The sequence below is a fragment of the Cylas formicarius genome, unplaced genomic scaffold (assembly GCF_029955315.1).
Source record: "Cylas formicarius isolate icCylForm1 unplaced genomic scaffold, icCylForm1.1 PGA_scaffold_4__25_contigs__length_36172078, whole genome shotgun sequence".
In the NCBI taxonomy this organism is placed as follows: Eukaryota; Metazoa; Arthropoda; class Insecta; order Coleoptera; family Brentidae; genus Cylas; species Cylas formicarius.
Genome location: NW_026844334.1, coordinates 3,890,593 through 3,908,182, shown reverse-complemented (window position 1 = coordinate 3,908,182; position 17,590 = coordinate 3,890,593). Strand labels below are relative to the sequence as shown.

The following is a 17,590-nucleotide window of genomic DNA, read 5'->3' as shown; positions in this document are numbered from 1 at the left end:
AAATATTCAAACCTTTCCAAGAACTTACCTCCAAACACTATCGATAAATTTTAGTGTTACTTCCCGTACGTTTTGTGTAGGGTATGCCGTAATTAAAGACGCACGCTTGTATTTTTCCGAGAAAAATAATATTCATTAGTAAGTACAGCCAAACATTTGGTTCATAGTTTGAGTAAATGTCCTCTTTTATGTTTCAAATCATTTTCCTTCAATTTTTTTCGTTTGAACCTTCATCTAGACAAATAAATAAATGCCTGTGAGCACGTTTTGCCGTTAAAATAAATGCGATGGGTGACATGTCTCAGTGGGGCGTATTGTACACCCTATTTCGAATACGCCCCATATGCTTGGTTGTAAAACGCGCCAGTCGAAGGTTATTTTACCCTTTATTATTGCCCTTTTTTAGATAATGGACAGAGTATATGTGAGAAAAACCACAAGAGCATCTTGGACCGAAACTGCAATGTCAACAGCTATGGAAAAAGTGAAAAGTGGTCAGATGGGAATACCTTCAAGAACTTTGAGGAGACATCTAGCTGCAAATAGCTCTACAAAGTTAAGTTAAATGATGTGCTAAAAATCGCTCAGCAGGGAAAGTCGTGCAACAGATCCTCAGCAAGACTCAAAAGAAATTCCATCCAAACTTTTAAGTGAAATTGCTCCCGTCCAAATATTCCAATTAATACCTCAAAAAGGAAGCAATCAGCCATTATCCTAACATCTCTGGAAAATAGAGCTAAATGACAGATTCTGTCTGATAAAAAGTCAGCTAAAGCATTGCCCAAATGTTCCAGTGCTCCTAGCACATTCGGAACAAAATCTAAAATCCTTTGCTTGAAAAAAGATAAAAAGAGGAGGAAGCCTACTTCGTCTTCCGAAGAGGATTCAACAGTAGTTTATGAAATTTCAAATGAGGCTTCAGACATTGATGACACGGACTGCACTGAGTGTGGAGAACACTATTATTCTACCAAATCCACAGATGATGGTTGCATGAAAGCTGCACCTCAAGCTATGCAACAGATTTGGAGGTCATAAGAAACGAATGGAAAACAAAAGATAGCCTGTTAGGAATAACTTTTCAGTACTTTTGCCCGGGGCGTGTCGAAATCAGTAGTGTGTAATACGCCCCCGTCTTGGTATTTCTAGATATCCATTTTTCTTTTAATGGGAAGGGTCTGTAGAAAAACTTTTTGTTGGTTTGTTTGGTTGTTGTATAGGGTTTCAAAAGTTTTTATTTGTAGAAAATTTGATCTGTTTCGGAGAATAAAATCCAACATTACGTGTATATGGGTTTAGAAGATTATTTTTGTGCCTTGAGTTACGTCCAGATCTTTAATTTTTTTTTTGTGACATTCTGTTTTATTTAAGTAAAAAATAGTCTTGTAGAAATCGGAAGATCATCAGGTAGGTCATTTATTAAATAAAAGAAAAACAGTGGACCCAGATTAACCATTAACCATAACCTACATTATTCTTTCGTTTAAGTACGAGGCACATACCTCCAGAAAATCGACCAAGACACCAAAAGCATCCAATTTTTGGATAAGTCATGATCTACTCGATCAAACCCTTTTGAGAAATCTACTATAAAGATTATTAAGTTCATCTCTGACCATCTTCTCGGCAGAAAGCCGTGTTGATTTAAATCAATATTTCTCAAAGTGAGCGATAACTCCCTCTTGAGACCTACAGGGGGGCGATAAAGGGCCCAGAAAATAATTGGGGCATTGACGTGGGTAGTAATTTCATTTATTTTATATTATAAATTTCACAAAAATTAACCCCTACCTACTTACTAGACAATATCGAATATATGGTATATATTTCTACCCTATATGATGGTATAAAAACTTAATACTCAAATTAGTACGGCGTACGGGCTGTACCCAATTAAGTTGTAACATATTGACATATTTGTAAAGCCAAAGTTATGTCGGAAGCAAAAAAGGAGAAACCACAATACAGAATGTATAAAATATGGACTCAGAAAATTCAACAACTCATCTTTGCCTTTGTATCTTCTTTCTTGAAAAACATTTTCAAACGAGGCTATGATTTCAAGACTTCAAGTTCATTTGAATAAAATGCATCCAGATAAGAAGGACAAAAATTTAGCCGATTTTAAGATGGAAAAGAATGACTTCGTATCTTAGTTATTTCCTGTTCACTTAGTTTTTAGTAAACGTTCCAAACATTTAGTTGAATATTTATTTCTGAAATGTGGGGCGTATTATACCGCTTTACCCTAATCTTATCGCAAACACCCTGTATACGGTGATCGAGCGGACGAGTTCATTTACTAAATTACGTCATTACTGTTTTAGTGACACCGTAATGTAAAATTTCGAAAATTTTCCGCGTCGATTATAAGTTCGCCGGCATAAGCAATTCCTGGCAGTATCAAAAGTGAGATCCAGTTTAGGTAAAAACTTTCGACTCCAACATTATTTCGATTCGTTAAAAACTTCAAAACTTTCGCGAAACTTGCTCGACTTTACGAAGTTATTTCATTAACGACTAAACGCTGGTCTTTAATTTAATTTTTAATAATTCAATACAGAAAAGGTCTACCGGGGCAACAAAGCATTCCCGAACACGTGTTATACAAGATAAAAAATTCAGTAATACCAAGACGCGCTTCATGGGGTCAAAACTGACAAAAACATAAAAATTGAATATAAATTTATACGAAAAATAAGTTTTTTTATTAAAAAGTAATGACGTCAGTTGGCAGAAGGACAGACAGATTCATATGGAAAAGGTTTTGTAATATGCTATGTCATGTTATGTAAATTGGTTATTGGGGAAAATTTGTTCGAAAAGTATTCCGACTTCTTTAAACTTGAGTTAAAAGACAAGTTTTCAACTTAACAAAAGTTCCATTCCCTTACTACCCATTCTATCTGCAAAGGAAAAAATATTGTTTTACTTGAGCCGTTCTGATAAATTTGAACTGAATATAATTAAAAATGCAAATATAGCTTTTGTATTAAAATGCTCATCTTGAAATTAGGTGATATATTTTTTTAACCCTTGTCAAAATTTGGGAATATTTTACTTATTTTCATTAAAATTTATAATAGCCAAGTTTTTGATATTACTAACCCTTATTTTTTACTTTACTATGGTCATATGGCAAAAAAAGGAGGTTAAATATAGGTTTATTTTATTTATTTGGCTGCAATTAACAGACTACACAGCCCAATAACATTACAAACATAAATTTTATCTACACTGACCTCACATTAACGCAGAAAGTGTAAAAGAGTGAAACTAAGTCCACTGTATAAACCAAAAAATACCAGCATAAGCAAAAACAATTTACAGGTAACATTAAATACAATACTTTAGGTTTTAAATGCTAATTGTTTCAAGTGGTCTTTGAATGAATTAATGGAAGTTCAATTAAAAATGTATGTATTAAAAAGAATGGTAAAGCAGATTTCTTCCGTCTTGATTCTAGTGTTTTATAACGGAATTCTGAAGTAAAGTTTGTTTTTAAAAGTGTAAAACGCGTAAACATTTCTTCAGATTTTTTTCTATTTCTTCAGTATACGTTTAATAAAATGGGGACCAATGTAATGAAGCATACTCAAGTATACTTCTTACTAGTGAGTTGTATAGGGTTTGAAAAGCTTTTATTTGTAGAAAATTTGATCTGTTTCGGAGAATAACATCCAACATTACATGTCTTTTTGACAAATTATATTTCTACCCTGTATAAAAACTTATACGGCAATACATTGCAGAATATATACGATAAGGACTCATAGAAAATTGGACAACTCATCTTTGCCTTTGTACCTTCTTTGTTCAAAATATTTTCAAACGAGTCGAGGCCTTCAAGACTTCAAGATCATTTGAATAAAATGTATCCATGTACGAAGAACAAAAATGTAGCCGATTTTTAAGATGGAAAAGCAAGCAAGATGATGGACTGACTTCGAGCTTCATACAAAATGTTTCAGTTAATTGCCCAAAAATTAAATTAATTTTGCTGGCAATGAAAGTAGTTATAACTACTGTGCTTCGAAAGCTGGAGGTAGATATAATTCTAAAGATTCCTTTGAGCAACATTCCTGTGTAAAGGCGAATTGATGCAATGAATGAAAACATTGGAGAGTCACTGAAGGCTAGTCAACTTTCAATTCAGTTTGATGAGTCCACTTTACTAACTAACGAAGCGTTGTTGTGTTACGGGAGATTTACTATAGATGAAAAAATAGTAGGCACAATAGGAGAAACCGTATTTAAGACACTAGAAAAGTTTTGGTGATAAAAAAGGAATTCCCCTGAAGAATATTATATCAGCTGCTACAGCTGGTGGTCCAGCTATGACCTGGCGTCAAAAAGACTTCATATTGTACTTAAAAATAAAATGCCTGGTATGCTTGCTATACATTGTATTATATACCGACAGCATTTAGTTGCTAGAAATTTAAGTGAACGGATGTGTCAATCTTTGCAACATGTCATGAGAGCAATCGATAAAATACGAGACAACACTTTGAATGACAGATTATTTAGTCAGCTTTGTGTTGCTAGTGATTAAGATTTGAACATATTGATCACACAGAAGGCTAACAAAAGGAAATTGTCTGACTTGTTTTTACAATCTGCTTCACTCTGTTCAAGGTGATGATTTGAACTTGATAATGAAAACAAAAAATGTCGTCGCTGCTTTCGCTATTTTGGCTACAAAAGTCAATTTCGCGTTTGTACCCTTGATTATGGTCGATCGTTCAACGATTTTTGATAACAATCCAATCGTCACATTTGTGCGAAAGTGGATTTCGCGCTGTGATAACGATACTTACTAAAAATAGAAATCATTTGCAAGTTACCAATCGAAAAAACCTGCTAAATATTATGAAATCCATCCGCCTCATTAAATTAGTTTAAAAACTAGAGTGGATTACCTATCTATATTGTTGCTTTCAATTTGATTAAAATATATTATTGATAATATTGTTGAGTTTTAAAGGTAAAAATATCTAATTTAAAATGAAACACCACAACCGACTAATAAAGCTCACTATCAATGATTTAAATGTATTACTTCTGATATTTGCGAAAAGGTGTACTCATTTTACTTGAGCAAATGATTACAAGAGGTTAATAATTAATTATTATTAATTTCTAATTTTTCACCACTTTTATAAATTGCGAGAACTTTTGACATTTTCCATGCAATTAGAATAGAATAGAGTAAAACTTTATTAATCATTCAGATAAGTTATACGAGAATGAATGGTGATACAATAATAACTATTATTTGACAGACAAATCTAATAATATGTGTACACCCTGTGCCAAATAAAAACGATGCACTATACGATTTGGAAACCCCTGAAGATTAAAAATATTATAATTTTCTTGATATAGGGTCTCCCAAAAGTCTCCGCCCCTCCCCGACGTCAACTTTGTTATTTTAAATTGAACACTCTGTATATTTCGACATTTTTGGTTAGTTTAAATAATTATGACTAAAATGTTGCATAGTTTAGGCAGAAATTCAGGTTATGTGTTTTATTTCATATTTTGATTGCCCCATATAAAATTGCTAATACAGGGTGTCCCAAATAGGTGGCGAATTCAATTAACAAAATCTCAAGATTTTTATTCACATATCATTTCTGGGACAAAAAATAAGATAAGTTTGTAATTTATCTTATATTAAAATTTTACTTACTTTTTGAGAAATTCGAGGTTTAAGATAACACCCGTATTAATTTTTGTTGAATTTAAAGTTGCCCACATAAGGTTTCTTGTTCGCAATAATAAGTATTTTTTAAATCGCAAAGACATGAAGACTACTTTAAAGATGTAATACTCCAAAAAACATTTTTTTCATATGGGTTTCCGATCGTAGAGTGGATCGTTTTATTTGGCACACGGTGTAAATAAAATACGCATGTTCATTACAGCGTATTATGAGTAAAAAATTCTTTCATTTTTATTTTAGATTGCTTAAAAAGTAGGATTCTAAGATTGGGCGGAAGAACTTTACAAAATTACATGTTAATCTTATTAGATTGTGAAAACGTCAGTCTGAAATAACTGTGTGTGATCATATCATCTTGACTGGTATTTAATTGCAATTGACAAAATGGCCGTATCGTCCACGAATAAGGTGATGCTAGAACTACGGCTAGACGGCGGCAAATCGTGTATATAATTGATAAACAGCAGCGGTCCAAGAACCGAGCCTTGTGGAACGCCACACTTAACGCATAGGACCTTGTCACTCGACTCATCTCGATACTCAATGTACTGCAACCTGTTGTCGAGATATGACTCGAATTCTAATTTATTTAAGAGTACACGGTGGGTCACACGATCGAAGGCTTTAGTAAGGTCGTCTAAGAGTGCCATTGAAATGTCACCATTGTACTTGGTTTAATAGATTAACCAGGAAAATGAATACATTGAAAATTAATACAGTTTTTGTTTATGAGTAATCTGTTCTGTTTCTAGCATTTTCATTTTGTCGGCGCGTCCTTGAGGGTGCGTCGTCTTGAAAACACATCGCGCGAAACCGTAACCCACATAAAAATGGAAAATCGTCACAAATTTCGCCTTATCAAAACAAACAAGCCAGCGATAACGGGCGGACGACATACCGTCGTCGATAAACCGCATACCGTGTAGTCATTCCCCGGTTCACCTTCGAAGCGCAGTAACCGCGACGCGATGATCAAAATCCCGGACGAAGTACTCCGCGGTCTGAACTGTTCCATTTGCAACGGATACCTGAGCACGAAACCTGTGGTGGTTCGAAACGACCGCCAAATCTGCGGCAAGTGTTACCGTATTCTGCCACAGAACGAGCAACGCGACTGCTTCCGTCAAATCAGCTTCGAAACGGTAGCCGGCTGCCTGATGTTCCCGTGCAGGTATCACAAGATGGGTTGCGACCACACCTTTCCTTGGGACACGGGAGAACAGCACGAATCAGAGTGCTTGAAGAGGTACTTTAACTTCCCCGACGTCGTGACCACTCTCGACGACTCCCATTACGAGACTCTGGACGGGAACCACCGTTCCGGGTCCAACGCGACGCTGCAGACCGACCTCAGCGACGACCAAAGCCTCCTCCATCTGCCCCTCTACGAGAACGTCTACCAGAGGCTAACTCCGGCATTGAAAGTAAACCTGAAGCATTGCTCCAACTGTCGCGGAGTGATCAAAGACCAAGAACACAGCTGCTCGCTAGGTCACGCTATCTGCGCGAAGTGCAAGGGCGAAGCTTGCCTCAGCTGCGCGGCGAAAGTCGACGGCAGCGCCAGGGTATCGTGCAGGAACACCTCCAGGGGATGCAAGGTGAAGCTGCAGCTAGGAGACGTGGCCGCCCACAGGGACAACTGCGAGTACAACTTGGTGCCGTGTCCGTTCGAGAAGTGCGCGGCTAAACAAGTGTTGGACGCCATGAAACGTCACCTGGTCGAAACTCATCCACGTGAGGTCCACGAGAGCGCCGAAGTGACCAAAACGATGATGGCCGTCGACCAAACGTTCGTCTTGCTTTGTCACGGCGGAGCGTTCAAGGTCGCCTACTATTACTACGTCACCAACGTAGAGCTGTCGGTAACGTACTTGGGCCCGTGCGACCAAGCGGCTGGGTACCACTTCGAGGTGTGGGTGGAGGCCAACGATAAGGTGACGAGGAGGAAACGGCCTTGCGCGAACTGGAACGACTGCATGTTGGCGGGCGGGGTGAGCTTCGACAAAAAGGAGCTCGTCAACAACAGAGAGAGGAGATTTAATTTCGCCCTGAATTTGAGGATATTGCGCGTCAAATGAGGACCGGATCGAACCCGTGCGCGGGGGCAATTTAATGGAACATAAATTTGTTTTAATTAGCGCCGTCCCCCCCACCATCCCGCCCACCGCCCGGCACTTTTTCAGCGGCATAAAAGTGTGCACGTATATATGTGTAGGAAATGTTTTATCTGTGATACGCGAGTTAACGATTTATGATGTTTGGAGTGCGCGAGACTGAAATTATATATAGATAGATGAGAGCGTAATATAATGGCGTGCAGTTAATTTTAACCAACTCCCCTCCTCTTTGCCACTCGTAGCCGCCTGCTAAATAGCCAGAGATCGATTAGAAATATCCATGCAAGACTTTTGTCCCTTTTTGATTTATTGTCTTTGAATAATCTTCAGCGGTTTTCAACCAAAACGTAACTTCCATGAAATTTTTATTACTACGTCACCGGCTCTAGTAAAGAGTTAAAATTTTGGACGTAGCTTAGGGAGGTGCTGTAGCGGGTACCCCATTAACAAAGGACGCCGGCCGTGTCTCAGGAAATTTTAGTCCTACAACTTAGAAAAAAAAATGATGCGTAAAAAAATTTTTTATCGGTGAATCAGCCAAGAGAAAAAGCTGGAAATTATTCTCAGTTTCATGAAATGGCAGCTAGGGGGCGTAACCTCTAGTGTAAAATAGAAAAAATGTTTTTTTTCCCAAAAATGTTCCAAATTAACCTATATTGAAATTAGTTTTAGCGTAATCTACTCTAGATAAGGTTTTTTTTTATATCTCGTTAAATTAACGGTCAAATATTGGTTTAGAAAAAAAATTGAATAACTTTTTTTGACTTATCCAGTTCCAACAAACTTAGTTTAGTATTTATAGGAGTTTCAACTGGTATGTCAATATAACGTTATTATTTGTTTTACGAGTCGGTAGGAGGCGTTTTATGTCAAACACAGCTATTTTTACCATTTTCTCGAAAATTTCAAATATCATGTTATAAATATTTTTAGCTAAGATGAAAGAGCATAAAAGACACAGCAAGTAGTCGACACAGCATGCATACTCCTTTACTTAGGTATAATAGAAGCAGTATTAGTAAACTAACCAACAAATTTACAGTTACGGTACTACTTATTTTATTTTATATGTTTATCATAATTGAGAAGAAATTAGAATAGAAATAATTATTCATTAAATAAATTGAAGTTCGTTCTTAATTATTTTAATTCAAAAGTATAAACGGATTCTTTTGTTTTGTTTTCTTCATCGTGCCGTTACCATGCCAACCGCTATTTTACTCTTTTCTCCATTTTGACAATACATGTAATACATTAATAAATTATATTTATTATGCACAAATTAGGACAAAATCAAATTTACCTCTAGTAGAAAATATAGGCATCCCACGTCACGTACTATTACTATACTACGGTTTTTATACTAAATATGCCTTTTTCGACACAGAATATTAAAATATTTTAAAATTATGATATATGTAAATCAACAAGTATTTAAATTTGTTATTTTTTTTAAGAGGGTCTCTTAAAATATTTACATTTAAAACACTTATCATTAGTTTTCTTTATTTCATCATTACCCTGTATAAACTTTCTTAAATAAATATATTCAGTACAGCTTCGTAAAAATCAGTTGGATGGCGGAAAAAATTAAATAAGTTTTAGGTATTGTCAAAAGAAAGTTTTAAATGTTTAAACAATGCCTTCTGGCGAAAATCCAGTGATAGCGAACGAATCAGAAAACAGATCAAAAATTTTCGATACCCGCCTCGAGGTGTTCGCAAGTTTAAATTCCTCCGCCATAAAAGTTAATCAAATTCCCAACCACCATTTGCAATCCCCAAGTGCTACAGCAGGCACTAAAGCTTATATTATTCATGGCGTTATCCGAAATCAATGTTGCCACTAGTCCGTCGGTTCATATACGAGGTTCGGTCGAAAAGCAGTTTTTTTATACTACCGCCTCCAAGCCCGGATTATTAATTAAAACATCCGGGACAACCATTCCGAGTGGGCTTTGAAAACAAACGAATAATTCGAACTGCTTTCTGCTCCTGCCCCTCCTAATAGACGGTCAAAGCTTTCCGATAAGCGTACTAAAAAAACCTGGTCAATAGAACACAATAAGCGGCCATTGGACCAAACCGACTCAATTCCACTTAATATTTAATTAAATCTATACCGGCGCCGTCATCGGGGGCAGTAGTTCATTTGGTTCGCGTTCCGGTTTATTTAACCCCGGAGTCTACAGCAAGACGTTCTCAAAGTGTCGACCCGATTTAACGGTTATCGAAATCGCTAAAGGTGAGTGTAATTTTGTCGGTATTGGTTCGGTATAGTTTGGTTCAAACTACACCGTATTGAGGGTAACTTGTATAGCGCATTCACAAACAAATGATGTAAATAAAACTATCTAATATCGGTCCCATTATCTAGAGAGGAACTTATGTATCACATAAAGTCTATACTAAAACCGTCATAATATTCCTACATGTATATTAAGCCGCCATTTATACCTACACCAGTATTTTCAACGAAAGAATGGACAAAAAATATATACGTATTGCAGCATTTTTGAATTGTTGCCCTTAACTGAAGTCTCTATAAATATTTTTCGCCCTAGACTTATGAATTTGACTTTTTGATTGGTAAAAATTCCACCCTTGACAGTTAAGGAATTTTGTTTTTATTAGTTTTAGTTATTATTGTTTTCTTAATTATTATTAAAAGCTATTCCAGACATTCCACAAGTCTAGTGCAAAAGCAAATCCATATACGGTCAAAAATAATACGCAGGGAGCGGAAATTTGAAAGAATAATTCGACCTACACTATACCTATAGGGCATCTGTGAGGCAAAGATTCTCGATTTTGTTGTTTTTTGGGCATCGCAAAAAAAATGGAAATTTATGTTTTCTATATAAGGCGCTACACGTAATTATTTTGACTAAAATAATAAGAGTCTGGCTTTTGCCTGAAATTTTGAAAGTTACCTGCTGACGGCAATGAAACTCGGGTCCGGTAGGTACTAAAGGACAGAACATCAGGGACGGACTCTCAAAGGTTTTGGTGAAAATATAGTTTTTTTTTATTTATTTAGGTGGGTATACTCTTATTGAATTAAATTACACAAAGAAGGAACTAGGACAATAAATACATGCAATAAATTCATAGCGGGGAATATAGCAGGCTAAATTTATAGGACTAGAGCTCGAAGAAACCCTATCTTGTGAAAATCAATGCCAAATACTTTCTTCAAAGCTGTTGTTCAATAATAAAAAATTTAAAAACTGTTTTGAGTGGTATGGTATTCCCTTTTGGAGAAATTCAAATCATGCGACATCGGTTTCCCAATCCCCAAAAAAAAGTCCTAAGGTGTATTGTTAGAGTGTCGTCGGATAGTTCGTGCAGTTCCCTCTTCCGGGAGTTTAAAATACTACCTTTAGCGTGTATATACATATTAGAAGTTGGGTATATAAAAATAAAAATACCATGACAATAACACTGCTATTGGGAATATTTTTAAAAGATTGTTTCGAAACCAATTTTCAAAAAGTTCTACGAGTTTTGCATCAAGCGAAAAATGATATTTTCGTAAAATAAGTGTTTCTAAACGCACAGTAAAATCAATTATACCACACAAGTGGTCAACACTAAAGAAATAAATCAGAAAGAAAGAAATATACCTGTTACACTCCTGCCTTTATCACTCCAGCAGGAATAAATGTTTAGTTAATGTTAATAGGAAATATCGTTTAAGTTTCATTGAGGAGGGCCCTTCGAAAGCCAACACGATGAAGATTGAGCCAGACTACTACAACGACAACAAACAAGTGTGGAATACAAATTTCACAAATATCAATTAAAATCCCCAAAGCCGTTAAGTCTTATTTAAGGAAAAAAACGGCATTTAAAAAATCTGGTTTTCGAAAAGTCGCCTAACAAAAATCCCGTTAAAAATGTTCGTAAATAATACACGTGCCGTTAACCACACTTGTTGCATAATATACTATTTATTTTCATGGAGCAGATTACTGAGATAGGGCAACATTTATTCTTGTTTTCACATATTTTGTTTTCTGGTGGAAGTAGCTCAACATTTAGCAAATCCTTCATACTTTCACCCTTCTTCAGAACATTGGTTTCAGTCTGTTTTTGCGAATCAGAAAATACTGAGATATTGACTACTTCACTAATTTGTAGCTTTGAAGTGTTTAGAACTAGGTCTGTATGCTCTCTCATATCCCAAAATTCAAAATCGACCATATTGATTGAAGATTTCATTGCTGAATATTAGAACAAACAAAATATATTTGTTGTCATTTTGACAAGTTGTCACACCAGGGAACTATAGATCTTTTGTTGGTAAATCCACTATTTAAACAGCGTTAAACATGTCAGTGAATGTATTCGTGTTTTGCGAAAATGTACCCAAAAACTAACGGTCGTAGAAAAAGTATAGTATGCAAAACTTTTTAAATCACTTTAAACACTCGCTCCGCTCATGTCAAATGACGTTTACCGTACTTGTTGCATAATATACTATTTTTATCAAATTTGTTAATGCACAAGGCATATTACATGCGATTTTTTCTGATTTCCTCTAAGATCAAAGCTTAGTAATTATCGATATCAAAATTATTGAAAAAAGAAAACGGTTAGTTGCTTGTAAGGCGTAGAAAATTCCGTGACAGTAATGACCCCCGACTTCAATTAGTAATAACGAATTCATTACCCACTTTGAAAACAATGGCACAATGTCAAGGCAGCTGAGCAACAACGCACCAGCGTCCCTCAAAAATATTTCCTCCATCTGCCAATTCGAATATGTTATTCTCCAAATAGAAAAAGGTTGGTGACACTACCATAGTTGGTTACGTATTTATTTAGTTTTAGTTACGTATTTTGCTCCTTCAAAGCTGTCAAGTTTTAGGCCCGTTGGTTAGTTGCTGATTATTTTGCCATATGCAAAAATTGGATACCAACTGGACACCAAAAGCAATTCGCAGCAAATGTCGACCAATTTTTAGGAACGGTTTAGAGGTAAATCTAAAAAAAATCAATTTAGTATTCTCAGAAGTTGGATAGAGCCAATAACCATGTTACAGATTGTTTTTTTTTGCTTGTTACAGCTTTCAAAAATATGGTCCTCATTTCTGATATTGCCATATAAATTTCGACAAAACCTTCTAGATGTGATGTGTATGATGAAATAATTTTGGGTGGTCATGTCTGGAACCTTCTTCAAGAGGGTTTTAGTAGAGAATTAAAAGCTAAAGCAAACTATATTATAAAGGTTTGGCTAAAGTAGCAAACCAAAAAAGAACTAGTCCTTATAACAGCTTGGTGCCATATTATGTCGTTACCTTTTTTATAATGAAAATAACCCTGTTGTTTAATTGGAGCACCTCGAAACTTTTTGCGTAGACTTTTCTAGGCCATCATAGGTGCCATCAACTACTGCTACCTTCAAAAATGACTCAGACTTTGCTTTGGGTTTATAGCCTAACAACAATTCATAGGTGCTCTTCCCAGTAGAACTATCCTCTGCTGAGTTTGTGCCAAATACCTTTATGTAATCAAGTGAAGTCGATGTAATATTTAATCAGGTTCTGGTGTCGAATGCAACATGCAGCATTCTGTCAACAATCCAAACATTTCTATAACTTTTGCGTGCACCTGTTGACCCCCGTAGATCCTCATACAACATATCGATCACGATCAGAACCACTACAGTTTGACTCACGTCAATCATAATCATCATCATCTTAAATCCTTACTTTAGCTTCTTTCGTAGACTTTTCTTGTACTCTTTCATTGGTGTCACCAAATGCTGCTACGCTCAAAGATGAGTTAGACATTGCCCTGGATTTATAGCCTACCAACAGTTCATACAGACTCTTCTCAGCAGAACTATCCTCTGGGACATTCTTGAGACAACTTGGTTCCCTAGCCTGTCCGACTTACCCAGTTTAATTCCTAATGACGTTATATTTTTTGCGATATTTATAGTTTTCAGCAAAACATTCTTATATTAAAAATGTTTTTTTCTCGAATGGAGGTGACTTTTTTTCATCGAAATAACACGAAATTCAAAAACAAGTAGAAGTTCCATTCGTTACTTGACTTAATTAGCCGCCATTTCGAGCGATAGGAATTGCCCGTCCAATTTTACTTAATCGCTAAATCAATTAGCGGTATTTTTTCGTGAAAATGCAAACCTGCGTTCGACGCCAATGAAACGCGTGCCTAACACAATCGTATAAGAGTTCCCCGGCTTTCAGCGACCGACGTTTCGAAAATACCGTTTCGTACCAATCTGCCATGACCAGTCCAGTGAAGAACTTCTACAAGAACCAGAACGTGTTGCTGACGGGCGGCACTGGTTTCTTTGGCAAAATGATCATGGAGAAACTGCTCAGGACGACGGAAATAAACTGCGTCTATTTGATAGTGCGGCAGAAAAAGGACGTCGGGTTCGAGAAGAGGGCCACGAACTTGATCAAGGAGGAGATATTTTCGAACATCGACGATAGCAAAGGGGGAAAATGGCACGCCATCGAAGGCGACTTGAGGGAGGAAGGGCTCGGGTTGACTGACGACACGAAACAGTTTTTGAGGGAAAACGTGAGTAGCTTTCTCCAATTTCTAGTTTCCAAAATAATAATAATAAATAGCCTTTATTATAACAAAAAAAACAATATAGAATATTAATATTTTTCAACGAAAAGTAAACAGATAGCTCAAAAGCTAGCTTTAAATAGCTACTCTATTGAACCGCTAACGAACTATTTATATAATTAATAAATTGGGCACTATTTATTGAAATAAAATATGAAAAATACCTGCAAAATCGGAAGAACAACAAAACTGTATTTGCAAAAAATGATCTTTTTATCTTTTTTAAATGAATATAAATTAATAAATGGCACAAAAGGGCTTTTAATTTTGAAAATCGCTTCGAATATCTCAGTAATAATACGTTTGAAAAACAACACAAAAATCGATTTAATTTTCCTTCGAAACTGGCGGTATTTTTGAAATAAATTCTTGCAGATCCTTTACGTACGTTTTGTTTGACTATAGTCCGGTCGAATTGGGCATAAAAATAGCACTCAAATAACAAAAAAACTTAGTGGAGATCTTGGGTATGTCAGTAAAAATAAATGCAAAATGTAAAAATTCTATTCAAGGCCAAAGGTCGATTGGATGATTCTCGAAAACGGTAAGTTAAAAAAAACATATCCGATGTCATTTGAAGAGTAACAAAGGTGCGAAAAAGAAAGTTTTGAGATATTCAAAGGAGAAAATTCGTTTTAATTATATATTAACGCAAGAAAACAAGCTCAAGGCAAACGGAGAACTAAACTGAAAAATTATAAAATGACAGAAAAAAGAAATGGTGTAATTGTCACTGAACATTTTAGCAATATACTTTAATTTTAAATTGGCGTTTAAATTTATTGGTTATGTATTTTAGAGCTTGTTAACAATAAAAATTAGGCTAACTGCAAACGTGAAACAAAATATATGTATGTAAATGGTAGACATGTATTATATTTTTTCTACTCATTTCATTTCATTCTTTTTTTTTAGTAAATTATAAATAACCTTTTCTACTCCCGTCTGTAAAATACCTAATTACACACCGATCTAGACTGCGGGAAGCGTCACTTTACCACGTCAGTTTCGTTTCCCATGGATCCGAGCCACTTCGGACATTTCCGGGATTTTACCGCACGGATTTGGGAGCAATCGGATATTTTCGGAGATATTTCCCACGCTTTGAATTTTGACGTCTGTCAATTCTGACGGTCATGTCATGTCAGTCATGTGAACAAACAAAATATATTTGTTATCATTTTGACAAGTTGTCACACCAGAGGACTATAGATCTTTTGTTGGTAAATCCACTATTTAAACAGCGAAGCAAACTGAAAGAAGTCTCATTTGTCTCACGACCTGCCACAGCTTCATGTATTATAACGGGAAAGCTGAGAAAAGTACATATCAGAATGCACCAAGGTCCATTGAACTGAATAAGCAACATACCTGATATTCTGATATTCTGATATGAAGCTCTAGTTGTGATTTAGCTTTTCTACTTGTTCCGATATTTGCACGGACTTCACAATCCAATCGATCGCAGGATCAGGCGAAATGAAAGTGTTGGAAAGTCTAATTAAAACAGATCGATAGATCAACAAACTCAACACCTCTCTCCAGACTTGAATCTTATTTATGGATTTGGAAATAAAAGTCTTGTCTATGGTATTCAGGACGACTTAATACAAATGCGAAACACTTAAGGGGTATTTTCCTTGCTTAAAATAACGTCAAGTCAATGGTTCGGGAGTTATCAAGCTACAAACATGAACAATAAATTACGGACTTATTAATATTATAATAACACTTTCTACATATTTTTTTGTAGAATAAGTGATGGATATTGAATTAGATTATCAATATCAGTCTTCTTAACGGACGACTTAAGGAACGACTTATGCGATGACGTATAAATATAAATATAGTTTTTATTTTGTATTTTATTTAGAAACCTTTTTTGCAATTTTTTCATAAAACTTTCGTTTCCAAATAAGCATTACATATCGAAAAAAACATATTTTATAAAAATAATTTACTTGGGCGCTGCAATTATCTTCTAACTTCTACTTCCTTGTGTGAAATACCTCATTATATTCATTATATATTATACACCGATCTAGCATGCGGGAAGCGTCACTTTACCGCGTGAGTCTCCCGGCTTGAATTTTGACGTTTGTCAATTCTGACGATCATTTTAGTGAACGTATTCGTGTTGTTTTGCGAAAAATGTACCCAAAAACTAACGGTTGTGGAAAAACTGTAGTATGTAACACGCTTGGTAAACTCAAGCCACTCACGCAAAAGTCAGGTGTTCGAACTCCACCGTGTCAAATCAAAACAATCAAGTTTATATTTTCGATTTTAAGATAAAAAATTAAAACAATGTCGACTTTTGACCCAACGTTTATGCTACCCTTCATTTTTAACCATAAATCACCCACTTAAGTTGTCCGCATTTCTTTTGATAATAAATAATGTAAGGTCTTCAAATTTTATAATCTGAAAGAACATTAGGGCCATCTTTGAACCCATTCTACAATTTGTGTTCAAGAAATTTTATTATTAAATACATAAAATATTGATATTTGACTTTAAACAACTTTTTTAGCACCTGATTGATATTAACAAGCTTCTAAATTTAAAATTGCCATGAACTTGATACGAAAGGTTAATTGAATTTGACACGGAAATACGCGTATGCGATGTAAATGCCTTCTTAAATATTAATAATCCTTTGTTTAGTGCATATTTACATAAAAAAGTCTAAACTTCCGGAAGATTCCCTAATTTTAAAATTCATTTTTACAACTTGTCGCTTGCAGGCATCAAACATCAAAGAGAATGTGGTGGGCGGATTGAGTTTTCCATAGTTCGTTAAATTTTTGGTGGTTTAGTTTGTAATTTCGACTATTAGGTTAAGCATATGTTTTTGCATAAATGTGTCGTCCTAAATCCTGCTGGATATTTTTTTTCATTTAATTTATACCAGAAATACCCAAGTAAGTTTCACAAATGACACATAAATAAATATAGTCATTTTGAATGTTCATCTGAAGATAAAAATAATTTGCCGTCATTGGCGAGACGAGACGAGACAAAATATCTATTAATTTTTATCATTAAATAAAAACTGTTATTTACAAAAATGATATGCAATTATCAATAGATTCGATTAAAAATTAATTTTGTTTCCAGTTACA

General features: G+C 35.3%; 1 protein-coding gene across 1 annotated transcript in view; it reads left to right on the top strand.

The window, feature by feature from the left end:
* Nucleotides 1-9,958: 9,958 nt before the first annotated feature.
* LOC132700336 (fatty acyl-CoA reductase wat-like) overlaps nucleotides 9,959-17,590 on the top strand; it is a 29,876-nt gene continuing 22,244 nt past the window's right edge. Inside the window, exons 1-2 of the mRNA XM_060667569.1 lie at nucleotides 9,959-10,089; nucleotides 14,069-14,411. Coding sequence (XP_060523552.1) covers nucleotides 14,109-14,411 — 303 coding nt within the window. The 5' untranslated portion in view covers nucleotides 9,959-10,089; nucleotides 14,069-14,108. The remainder of the gene's footprint in view (nucleotides 10,090-14,068; nucleotides 14,412-17,590) is intronic.